Here is a 13270-nt window from a genome sequence, read left to right as displayed (position 1 = left end):
TTGTGATGCACGTTGGGCATATGCTACTCTTATTTTGCACTGGAGCACTGCCGTGTGGCATCTGTGGCTGAATGCCTTCACTGGAAAATTTTTATTTTAATCGTGAAGGGACTTCCTAACACAATTCATTTAAATTTTACCAAAAAAAGAATGCACTGTAGATTAAGCAGACTTGATGGAATTGCAACTAACGCAAATCAAAATGCAAAACATAATCCCATTAGCAGCCTGCTTACACAATGTCTGAATGTGGAATCATATGAGAGCAGGGCAAGTGCATTAGAATGCACACGCACACTTTTCATCAACATAAATGTGCCAACAGCCCGGTCTCTTCTTCAAACCAAAACAAAGGGAACATGTTAATCAATGACATTTGTCCATCTCGTAAGACATCAGCGCGGATGAAGTTCTTCAACTATAGGTCCCCATGCAATGTTGTTAGTGACTGAAAAGACCGTTTCTTGAACTGCAACCCCTGCCACACTACATGCTGTTTCACACAAAGTTTGTGAGACTTTTTTTTGTCCTTATTTTTTTCTCCTACGCCATCGTCGACATAAAGAAGTTACAGCACGAATGAGACATTTTTGAAAGTTTCCCGTAAGATCTTATACGGAGATCTATTCTTTAGAAGTGCTTTTTGTGTTTAATTTGTTGTCCTTCCCCCGCACCTCCGATTTGCATGGTTGGCTACGTGCAGTGCGAACGAAGTTTAATAAACATGCATCCTCAGTTCTGGATGAAATGTAAAGCTGAGTAACGAGGAGAACAATATTACAAAGAGTGCTGGTGCAATATATATCCTTGATCAACTCCATTGCTGATTTCAACACTGACAGATTGATCACCGTCATACTGGCCTGTGATTGGATAAAATCAGACTGATTAGGGTTCTTTGGCAGTCAATCCTTTCTAGTGTTAAAGAAAGGCCATTCCTTCTGACCAGATCAAATGCTGCTCAGAAGGAAAGACAGCGTCTTCACCTGAGGACGGCTGCTTGCGTTGTGGCCGAAACGTCGTGAGAATTGTATTTTATTATGTTTTATTTTTATTATTTTATTATTTCCCTTCTACGTGACTTTACCGAAAGAACCAAGAAGATGAAAACTAAATAAATAAAGCAATATATGTTATTACGCTATGCGTAGGCTGGCAAACGTCAAAATGTAATGCTTAAACACACTGCCTCTACAAGCACTGTACCTCGGTAAGACTTCTCATCTTCGGGCTTGGGGGTGGAAGGTGGAGGTTCAGGAATCGTGGAGGAAGGCAGCTCGTGGCTGGGCTGTGGACTTCCTGACCCAGGGGCCACAGGTGTCAGGGCCTTGCTCAAGGGTGCAGCAGTCCTCTGCTCCTGCTTTGGGGGTGACTTTGCGACTAGCTGTGCGTATAGATGCGAAGGTGACTGTGCAGGTGGCTGGTCTGTGACAGTTGGGCAGCCGGCAGGCTCTTGGCTCAGAACATCTCCCATGGTCATCTGACTGAGCTCTTCCTCCATGGAGCAAAGGTCTGCCATGAGGGTGTCCAGCCCCATGCTGTCGTTCAGCATGTCTGTGTGTCAGAGTTTGAGATGCTGTTATCACGGTGACAATGTTCAACAATGTTTAAACTGGGTCCAATTTTTTTTAATGTAATACTAGCTTTGCTACCCGGCTTCGCCCGGGACTTGGATTCTTGTCTAGGATTAATTTCATATTCCCTTATATGTCACTGAAAACCCCTGAAAAACATTGATGTTTGCAAGAAAGAAAAAAGCCGAAACAAATCAATTTAACTAAATTGGAATGTTTTTCACTCAAGGAAATTCAACCTTAACCCACTTATACGTAAGGTCGATTTCGGAAACTCGGGAAGGGAAGAAATGACGTGCGAGCTGAAAATAGTCGCGTTTTCCTAGAAATTCCAGACAGCGTAAGCTGTGCAAATTTCATGATGTCAGAGCTCTGGATTCGAGAGTTTTTGCTGCTTCACACAAACAGATGTATTTTCTGCTTTATATTTAAGAGCGAGTTGACAATAGTCGCGTTGACTTAGAAAATCGAGACAGCTATGCCGCACATTTGTGCGGGATACACGGCCTATGCCGAGGGTTGGGGGGGGATGCGTGACGTCGGCAGGCACACTGCGTGACGCTGCCGCATGCGGGTGACATGACAGAGATGTGACATCACCGCTCACTTGCGTGCAAAATATATCCATTATTGCGCCCCCCCTGCCCCCCAAAATTCAAAAGTCTATTTTTATACTTTTTGCATTGTGTACAGTCTGGAAGCTACCCACATGCCCAATTTCAAATTTGTTGCATGTCGGGAAGTATGCTAAACATTTTGAACAGACTCACATATTCACACATTTCCCTTTTATATATATGATAAAGATATACTTCAGGAAATATTAAAGCATTTGCAACAATATAAATCAGAGTTGTGCGACATCCGACATCAATATTAATTTAGAAAGCGATAAGCATTTTCTGAGCTACTATGTTTTCAACTGCTGTAATTTATCTATTGCCTTACTGCACTTTGTCACTTTTGTAGTACTCCCTAGTATACCAAGATAATAATGTGCTGACATGTGTGATCTATACCATAACTGCCATTGTAATTTAACGTTTTTTTAACAAGCGTGTGAACACAAACATTGTGCTGTTTTCCACCCTTTGTATAGTTAATGCACAGTACTGAAAAAGGTATCTATCCTGTATTGGAAGGAAGATGTAAACAAAAAGTAAATAGAAAAATAACTCTTTTGCATAATTGGTTCTTTACCCTTCTATCTGGCAACAAAACTGACACCTTTTTGCAAGGAGTCATGTTTGCATAGACCGCAATACCTGCAGTCATAATACAAACAAAAGAACATAACTCTGATAATGTGCACTGTCCCTGAAGTTGATTGGTCCACACCCGAGACAGCTTTCCTTCGAGCCTAGTCTCATATGGGTTGGACCAGATGACGCCAAAAGGCGCATATTTTTACTGGCAAATGAGGTCCCCATAGTGTAAACTCTTTTGCAGTAATGATGCTTATTCGTTTATATATATTAAAACAATATTTGATGATTAATGCATAGATCTGGTTAACAAATGTTTATATCGACATTGAATATGTATCTGGTGTAAATCATACCATCTAAGTTAATGGTGGGCCACTCATTGAGCTTGGCAGCAGGCTGGCTAATGGTTGTGTCAGATGCAATTCCTCTGTCAATGTCCTGTGGAGAAAGCAATGAACATGTTAAGATTACCTTGGTCATTTTAAAAATACAGAAATCTATTCTGCAGTTGTGTATCGTGCCCCCCACTGTAATATGCTGTATTAATTTGGCACGAAAAAAAACACACCAGCATTACTACAGTCCTGAGTATTTCTGTTCCGCACTGTAGTTCTAAGATGTTTTGCTATGTGCATTGATAGCATATATGCTATCTTCATATATAATATATTGAGTTCACGGACAGTATATGACTTCTAGAGCAATCATAGAAGGAATTATTTTAAATATGGCCACTGGGCAGCCGTTTTCCAGACTGACGTGACAATAAAGCCTTCCAATGTGCAACTGGCTTATTTCTAATGTTTGAGTTAACACCACAAATAACCAACGGGACAAAGGGACAATAATTACGTACAATTGATATATGCTGTGAATTTACAAACGGTCTTACTTTAGTGAGCTCTTCAAGCTCTCCAAGAAAATCACCAAACATTTGATCAAATTCATTGGCGCCTTCTTCACACGCCTCCAAAATTTCATTTTCGGATTCATCCATCTCTGTATTAATCTGTTGAGAAAAACAAAACGTACTTGGTCAGGGCACATATGACTTACGATTTATGCAAATGTATGCAACTTGTCTTTTTCTAGCTGCATTTTTACTATGGAATGGTTGTTAAAAATTATTTGTCTGAGCCAACCTTCGCGACAGTAAATTTACATAATCTAATATATATTTTTTTGTTAGCCCTGTTTTTTGTTTGTTCTACTGGACATCTGTGATTACTGGACACCTGCGAAAACATCTTCATAGCTCATCGAGTTTCTCCAGGATAAAGAAAGATTATTATTCTGATTATTTCTTCCATAACGCAGTTGTCTTTGCTCTGTCTCTGCTCTGATTATTATTATTTGGTTCATTGTTGTGCTCGTGTTTATGTTATTGTTTTGGTAATTTTGGTTACCCAGGCCACTCTTGAAAAGGAGGCTATCCTTGTCTGTTGAGTTCTCACCTGGTTAAACAAAATCAAATGAACTTAAACATACATTTTTCGTCACAAACGCTCACAACATTTTTACTTGGATTTATTTTATTGTATTGCAATTTTCAAGAAATACCGCGTGTAAATAACATTTCAAACCCATATACTGTACGGTATAGCAAGGTGGCAGTGACAGGGCAATGCTTTGAAACGTTGACAAACATCTATGTTCCTTTCAAGTTGAGTTCATGTATGTGAAGTATGCAAACACCTTTTGCAATGCGAATGTTCATAATGCCTATTCTGCAGTGCAATAGCACCTTATCACGTGGACACAAGCATTCGACATTCAACGTCATCATTTATGTTTGCGCTCCTCACAAAACTCAGCATTGGAATCTGAATGCTTATTACCCACGTCAAATACACCAGGCTTTTGGCAATGGTAGCAAACCTCACGCATCCCCCTTTGAAAATGTGAAAATCGAGCTTGGCCGGTCTAGTGCATAGAGGTTTCCTGTCACACAAAGAACACAGAAGCCATGCAAAGGGCGAGGTTATGAGTGTGGGGGCAGGGAGGCTGTGACTGTTGGCTTCTCAAAAACAGGAACATGAGGATACGTATATATAGACTCACAATACCCAGGGGATTTTAAACCAATGCAATGAGTTCTCGTTTTATTTTTCATGAGCAACCTTTTGTAAGCCCATATGACCTACATTTTTAAATGTACGAAATTTGCATCTATACAGTGTGGTCATTTTTACGTAGAGTATAGTGTATGAAAAAGAAGTAATATGGTATTGTAAATAATTAATGTAATTAATAATGAAGCTCATGGCTGACACGATTCTGTAAATATATTTTACAATACTACAAGGTATCTATGCAGTAATTACATTGTGTAATTCACATATCATGCTCAGTATATGCATTTCAAAATTACACTAATGCGTCATAACTATATTGTATCATCGAAAATGCATCCATGTGTAATGTAGCTCTCAGAGACGCCGTCTTGTCTTCCGTCTATTTATTAAGAATAAAGTCCAATAACAACTCAACACGTAACACGAGTGACTCCATACAATCGAGTGATGAAATACAACCCTACTCGGAGACAATCTAGCTTCCAAGCTCCAGACAATTTGCAGACGATGGAGACGGCCCGATCCCAGGTGACAACGACGGCAGTTCCCCACACCAAGCTGCCCCAAGCCTCCGCTCATATTAGCCAGCTGTGTTCAAATATTTTCACTTTGATTGGAAACCCTGGTATAATCAGTTCAAACGTTATCCGGTGAACGGCATAAAATTATACATAAAATCATGGGGTCAATTTGTATTATTCATAATTGTCTTGAATACATTTAGGGTTTGGCAATTAACGAGACAGAACAAAACTATTTAACAATCCACAAAACAAATACGGAAAATATCGTAAAAACACACACACACCTAAAGCTAAATCTTGAATCAAACTCTGAAAATTCATGAATTTAATCTCTGATGGGGGGAGGAGGGGGACAGGGAGTCGTGAAGGATGACTTGTTACATGCCTAGTCAATACTATGTTAGACTCCAGACGTACTACATGTAGAGCACTTGTGGTGTTCATGCGAATCAGAGGGGTGCTGGAGATGAGCATAAACACACACACACACGGGTGTGTGGCAACAGAAGTAAATTCCCCAATACAAGCAGACACATTGAGCCTGATGTTATCACTTGACGTTTTTTTTTAATTGTTATTTTCCAAAAAATACATTCCAATTGTGTTATTTGATGAAGAATCCACATGGAAATCTCAGAGCAGTGCGCTCAATGTACCAGCCTGCAAAATAGATACTTTTTTTGTTCCACAGGACTCCTCCCAAGTGATCATTCAAGTGGCCTAATTAACCTTCACATTAAGAGGTACATTCTCACACAAGCTCTAATGTGAGATTGTCACATGCCAGCAAAAAACCCATAGAGTGCAAATTGTATGAAACGTCACATAGCTGGAATATAGCAAACTCGGTTGCAAAAGGCACATTTAACAGAGTGTGATGTATTTTTATGCAGCTATTGGTGAATACCAGTGGGGGCTCGTCAATAGAGGGCGCAGGGGCGCCGCCCCCATCAATATTCAAGAAATATACATATACAAAATTTATATAAAAATACATAAATAAAATATTTTTTTCATACGATGTGCCGGCTGGTAGTAAGAAAAGCATCAGCATTTAATAAAAACTGGCTTTAATCGGTCAACTATTTTCTATGTTTTTCAATGTGTTTCATGCGGGGCGCCGGACAAATGGATGTCTATGTGAGACTTTAAATTTTCGGACAGCATGTGACCTGAAGCTGGTCTCTAATTGGTTTCTTTAAGATTCTCCTCGGGGCGAAAGTCGTTGCGTCCCTGGCCAATCAGAATTGGATACATGTTATTTTATCCAATCTGATTGGTTCTCGTCACCTGTCATTCAAATTTACGCTCTGGGCCACTACTGCGAGTGCGCAGGCGACACCACTTTGACACTTGCTAGGCTGATCAAATTTTTGTGTAAACAATGGCAGCAGTTCATCCAAATTCTGTAATTTATTTACAAAAAAACCCTTTCACAAGACTTTCGCTGGAAGAAATAAAAAAGATAAAGGATCTCGGACCGGACCAACCCGATTTACAAATCCAGCAGCAGGCCAGTGACAGAGGACGAAGCTACACACGAAGCTTCACCCGCGCTTGTTATGAGAAACGGAGGTGGCTGGCTGGATGTGATGTTAGCAATTTTCTTTTTTGTTTTCCCTGTCTTTTATTTCAAAGTGTCGGCACTGAAGTTTTGTGGACAACGACGGGGGTAAGAGACCTCAAACATCTCTCTGACAAATGCAAACGTCATGAAAGTAGCCGCAGCCATATTGATAATAGCATGAAACTAACGTTTTTATGTTCAAGTAGGAAACATGCTTTTTGGTACTTTGGTCTGAAATGTATATAAAAGAGAAACATTTATGTTCAAGTAGGAAACATGCTTTTTGGTACTTTGGTCTGAAATGTATATAAAAGAGAAACATTTATGTTCAAGTAGGAAACATGCTTTTTGGTACTTCTTTTGGTCTGAAATGTAAATAAAGATCATCAAAATTTATATTCAAGTAGTGAAAATGGTTTTTGGTACTGCTTTATATTTATTTGCCCCCCTCAATAAAATAAAAAAAATGCGCCCCCCAAAAATAAATATCACCAGCCGCCACTGGTGAATACACTAAAACAAACCATCAACCTTCAGAACCCACTTTAATCGTGGAAGGCTGCCTGGACTCAAACCCAGCATCTCAACGGTGCCAGCTCAGTCCCCTGACGTCCGAGGAGCCACCTGGCGATCGCCTCCATTTATAAGATTAGAAAAATGGGGGTAGATTAGTGATGCGGTGGTTAGTACGCTGTGCTATGAACCTGCTCACTTGAGTTTGGTTCCCGGCCACAGCTAACATTAGTGGTGAGTGAAACCTTAATCAGTCCTGGGTACCCCCTTCAAAAACCCACACTGAACAAGATGGTGAAGTATGGTCAAACACTCTCCCATACTGACATGGAAATTGGGAGTTCCTCATCCTGCAATAAACTAATAAATGGTTAAAAGTACTTCTGTCTTATTACACATATAGACTGTGCTCCTTTACATTTAGACCTGCACCAACACAGATTTCACCATGAAGAGAATGATACTGAGTGCACTCACAGGAATACAAATGGATTGTGGGTACTGGATCCTGTTGAGTTTTAACGTAAAATATTGGCAGCACCTGAGTGTCTGGGTTGAAAGATAACACAGAGAGCAGATGCTCTTTTAGTTTTTTGCACAGTAAAATAAATATCTTATATCAATAAATACAATTGAAGCTGCAACCCACAATTATGATAAATTATATGGAACATATCAATTAACTCAAGATAAATGTGGGCACAGCCAATTCTTTCCAAGCAATATATAATTTGAAGAGCTAAGATCTAGTAGCCAGTCTCGTGAGATTGTGGTCAAATTGTAATATTTGTACATTCATTAAACTATTCATATTTTCATTACAAACACATGCATTACTGTACTGTATTTATAAAATATATTATAAAAACATACCACACCCTAATTGTAGCGTGAGAATAACATTGCATGTTAGAGTAGCATTTCATATCCCTAGCAACAATCTGCCCTTTGTGGGTTCGCAAATGTTCCCAACAGAAAATGTTTGGCTGTCACTATTTGCTGTAGCAAGCAACAGCTGTGTACATATCGAAGCATACACAAAGTTAACGGGTAGCAGATATGCATTGCAGTTATTCATAAAAGGGAACGATTGTTCTGGAATGTACAGCACGTGGTCAATTGAAATATTTATAAGATGCCGTATTGTATTCAATTCATACTCATGGTATTCTACGCATTCTCTGAGACATACCACAACAAATTCTAAATGCTTTCATTAAATGCTACATGAAGAGGATTTGGTCTTTCAACGACGATATTTTACGGAGAAAATATTTAGAATATGTATGAGAAATTATCTACAAATCCACCCGATCTTGTTCGATGTCAGAAGCTAAGGAGGGTTAACCCTGTCTTGGTTAGCTTTTATATCGGTGGCCACCAGGGCTTGCCTGGTGTGGTAGGGGTGTTGCCAGGAAATCGCAGCTCTGAGTGTCAACCCATTTTACGTGTGGGGTTTCTCCAGGTACTCCATTTGCCTCCCACATGCCACTCATTCATGGTATTGGCAAACAATTTCAATGCAGGACCCTCTTTAGCCTTGAGACTCATTAATCCTTTATTGGGTAAACAATTGGCATTGCTGTATTTTATTATTGGTAGAGTGGTGGATTCCACAGCACGGCTACCATCAGCAGCAACTAATATCTAAACTGCTCCTGGAGCTCGGCTTTACATATCTGCGCCACTCACCAGTGTGGTGAAGTGTAGTTACACGACCTCTGTAACTAACACGACACGTTGATGGATTTATCAGCAGTGAATTGACAATGGACTGATATTTATTCTTATTATCAGTATGTTGTTACTATTTTATAATATAGTAAACATAATTATTTACATATCTTGTGTTAATTTACAACATGGTCCAGATGTATTGTGACCCCCATTTATTTCTCTCAAACTTTATATTGTTTTATTTCGATTTAAAGCTTTCGTGACTGCAGGGATTCATATTCTTGGTTCTTTCGGTAAAGTCACATAGAAGGAAAATAATAAAATAATAAAAATTCAACAATAAAATTCTTACGACGTTTCGATTGCAACACAAGCAATCATCATCAGGTGTGAAAACCACAGCAATACATTTTATTGTTACATTTTTATTATTTTATTATTTCCCTTCTACATGACTTTACCGAAAGAACCAAGAATATACTTTGTATTGTTATATACCAATAAGTGTTTAATATAATGTAAGCAACATAAAAATTACACAATCATTTTATTAAATATCATCGTATCAGTCATCTGAAACAATCAAGAAATGTTTATTTAAAACAGAAATTAATATGCAATGTAAATATGTTAGGGATAAATTAATTGGGGGCCACAAGACATCTGGACAACCCAATACTATTAGATTAAAGTCGTGTTAATCAGGAGGCTTTTTGACCATAAGTTGCCATGCTGGTCAGTGCAGCTTTTTGAAGTGGAGGGACTCAGGACCAGCTGTGATATCACTCACCACTGTGGTTCACCGTGACCAGGAATCAAACCCAGGTTACTGGGTTCGGAGAAGATCATGCTGACCACTGCGCCACAGCTACCACCATTTCTATTGCTTGTGCTTTGTATGAATAAAATTACATGAAAGGTATCCACATTCATGACATTTTCACCATGGTAGTATATATTTTTTTATATTTCCTTGTATGAGAACAAAGTGTAGGCTGTAATGGTTATTGTATGAATAGTTCTCACATACAACTAGCTCATGTTTGAATGTTGCCTCTATACCTTAGAGGGAAAAAACACATTTTAGATTTGAGCAAGTCATTTCTATTAACTCTTTATCCATCACCCGTTCCACTAAAACTCTTCAACGATCAAAGTTCTATTATGTTACAACACCACCTCCATTTCAGAGGATGATTCGTTACCAACAATGGTGTCATAATTGAATGGTATCAGAAATGCAATGTATCACTTAGTGCCGGAATTAAGCGGCATGAGTTGGACTATTCGGGGTTAAAAACGGGAAATTCCCGAACAGTGCTTTGTCGTGCGCCAGTGGCATAATATGATACGATGGCTCCAGTTGTGCGATGAGGACACACCAATTGTGAAACCAGAAGTAATGCAACATTTATCTCGGTCTTGTTGCTTTGACTCTGTAATAAAATGCTGTCCCGGTGCTTTAGATTTTTTTTTTATTATATAATTATTGTTTGCATTTTTATAGGATAAAAATAAAATAATCAGACGGGCTTTTGGGTGAATATTTTATGGCACGAATGGGAAAAACAGGAGAAACCCTAAATGACCTCCACTGTGAATGAGCCGAGATGAGCTCCCAGTAGCTGTGTATTGTTACCATAAGCGACTCTTGGCATCTGTTGGTGGAATGAATGGTCATGCCAGCTGTAGTCATAACTACTGTTGAGAAGGGAAACTGTATCGAGGCTCCAGCCCACTCGCGCTGGAATTGTAGGTACTTAAGCGCTATGAAGAATGACGAATGTCTGAAACGTGATCTCTTATACTATTTTCCTATTTTATTAAGGTAGTCTTGTTGAAAAATGTGTTGAGTTTTTCTTGTTAACTGTGGTTGTAAACCACTGCCAACGCACCATGTATGTACGTTGAACTTACTTCGCACCGCACGTAGCCAACCGTGCTAATCGGAGGTGCATCTCCATATAACAGGAATTGTGAATAATTTTAATTTGGCTTTATTAAAATAGACCATGAGCTAGTCATGCATGAGTATATATACTGATGCAGCTATTATTATAAAATATCCTGTGCTGTATATGCTCAGTGTGATAAATAAATGAGGATAGTCACATTTTGTTGTTTCTTTAATCTTCATATTTAAGCTACATGTATCTTTAAATTTCACCTTTACCTAATACTGTGTATCTGAAGGAACTATAATTTGAAGCAAATTTAAATTAAATGTGTTGTAGACTAGCACTGCATTTAAAGATGAAATACACTACAGTATTATGAAATACTAAACGCAAAGCTAAAACAAGTGTTGTTATATTCCCATATCTGGCCATGATTTAAGAAGAACCTTTGATATAATTTCACTGTTTTGTTTGCATATTATACAAATAATGATATACAGTAGCTCATTTTAGTAGTTTACTTATCAACTAAATTACAAATAAATTAAAATATCACTCAATTGTGAAATATGTTAATTATTTTAAGAAATATACTAAATTTTCTCGTAGATTGATTCTACCCACTGGCAGAGCCACGTGATTTCGATCGGATCATTGGGGCTTATTAGTAATGAATCGGCATTTTGGGACCCCCACTGTCACTATGTAGCATATTATTATGTGCCAAGGACTCTATAAGATGATAGGACAATAGTCTGAGTCCATAATTGGCAATAAGTAACGGCAAAGCAGTTATAAGTGACTCAGAATTGTGCGCAGTTGCGTATACAGAACACGACTTCCCTGAAGGCAAACATCTTCGGCGAGCGCGATGCCGATCACACAACGCGGTTCGAATTCGACCCTCGATCGATGGCTGCGCCATCGCCGCACACGCGTCGAATAAAAAGCAAGGGACAAGTCCTGACTTACTAGCAACTCCTCTAGCATGTTTCATTGCTGGAGGGATTGCCCCCCTACCTGAAAATCCTGGCTCCGCCATTGATTCTACTCAGTAACATACGTAAATATAATGCTAAATATCCTTACCAACATTTTCGTGATTTATAAAATTCATTTAAAAATAAATTATAATGCATGTCCAATAATACAGTAAATCTAGTTCGACGTTTTATTCCTGTTTAAAAATGATTAAACTTTTGTCTGTGCATTATAATTAATTGATTTAGATACCTTTCCAATACAGTCCACTGCTTTCAACAATGCTATATGAATCATATACAAATTTACAACATAATATACGCTTAAGTTTTAAAGCTACGTTTTGTTCCGTTAAAAATTACGACATTAACTCTCTCCCTAAGCCCTCTCGTGGCTAACAAACCTCGACATTGGCATTTAGCTCCTGAAAATATAACCATTTACAAGAATAGCATTAATGCCTAAAAAATACGCTTTTGTTTGTATCCAAATAAAGTACTCTATATATTCCATGACAGTTATATTGCTTGAAAACAAGACGATGCAAAGCTTAGCTTTAGGAGGAAGTGTTGAAAATAATATATACGTTAATACTACGGTTGAAAGTAGCTAATCTAATATTTTTTTAACAGTATCTGAAATAACGAGGGAAATCAGATTTAAAATGTAAAAAGAAAGGTCAATAAAATTGCTTTCTCCTACCTTGTGGGATTCTGTTGAGTGACTTTCCAGTTGACAAACAGATGACAACACGTTGAGTTGAAAAGAAATGTATGGTTTGTGCTCAGCTGTGCGTCCTTGATCAGTTTTAGTTCGAACGTATTCCTATGGCAGTCAACGCGTGACCTCAGCCTGTGTCAGGACCTTTGAAAATAATGGCTTAAAAGATACTCGCAATGACTTTTGTTCGAAGCTCAGGTTCTTCCTGTAGAAAAAAACAGTCTCGTATGCACGCACACGCATCATGAATGTTGCTTTGGTACAGGCGCGAAACAGGAAACATGGGCAGGAAATCGTTTTTTGTTATCACGGCCTGCACAGTGTGTTGGATGAGTGACAACAACGGCTGCACGCTGCAGAAATGTGCAACACGTGGGGACAATCACCGCACAAGGGTCGCCTATGTGCAATGACAGCGCCGCACACACACGATGTCATCGACACAGTATTAGTACACTTCTAATGCTGCAGCTGAAGGATCTCAAATTGAAGAAAACCTCCTGATAAACATTTATGAAACGTAACTTTTAAGC

General features: G+C 38.7%; 1 protein-coding gene across 1 annotated transcript in view; it reads right to left on the bottom strand.

Moving 5' to 3' along the window:
• The window catches only part of LOC133344958 (amyloid beta A4 precursor protein-binding family B member 1-interacting protein-like), a 41799-nt gene extending 28802 nt beyond the window's left edge, over positions 1 to 12997 (bottom strand). The window contains exons 1-4 of the mRNA XM_061555287.1: positions 12720 to 12997; positions 3675 to 3791; positions 3136 to 3220; positions 1207 to 1554 (exon numbers count right to left, since the gene is read on the bottom strand). Of these exons, the coding sequence (XP_061411271.1) occupies positions 1207 to 1554; positions 3136 to 3220; positions 3675 to 3779 (538 nt within the window). The 5' untranslated portion in view covers positions 3780 to 3791; positions 12720 to 12997. The remainder of the gene's footprint in view (positions 1 to 1206; positions 1555 to 3135; positions 3221 to 3674; positions 3792 to 12719) is intronic.
• Positions 12998 to 13270: the final 273 nt, after the last annotated feature.

This window comes from Lethenteron reissneri, chromosome 21 (genome assembly GCF_015708825.2).
Source record: "Lethenteron reissneri isolate LAM-NWPU_2019-01 chromosome 21, ASM1570882v1, whole genome shotgun sequence".
NCBI lineage: Eukaryota > Metazoa > Chordata > Hyperoartia > Petromyzontiformes > Petromyzontidae > Lethenteron > Lethenteron reissneri.
Note: the sequence above shows the minus strand (reverse complement) of the source record. Positions and strands in the feature narration are given on the sequence as shown.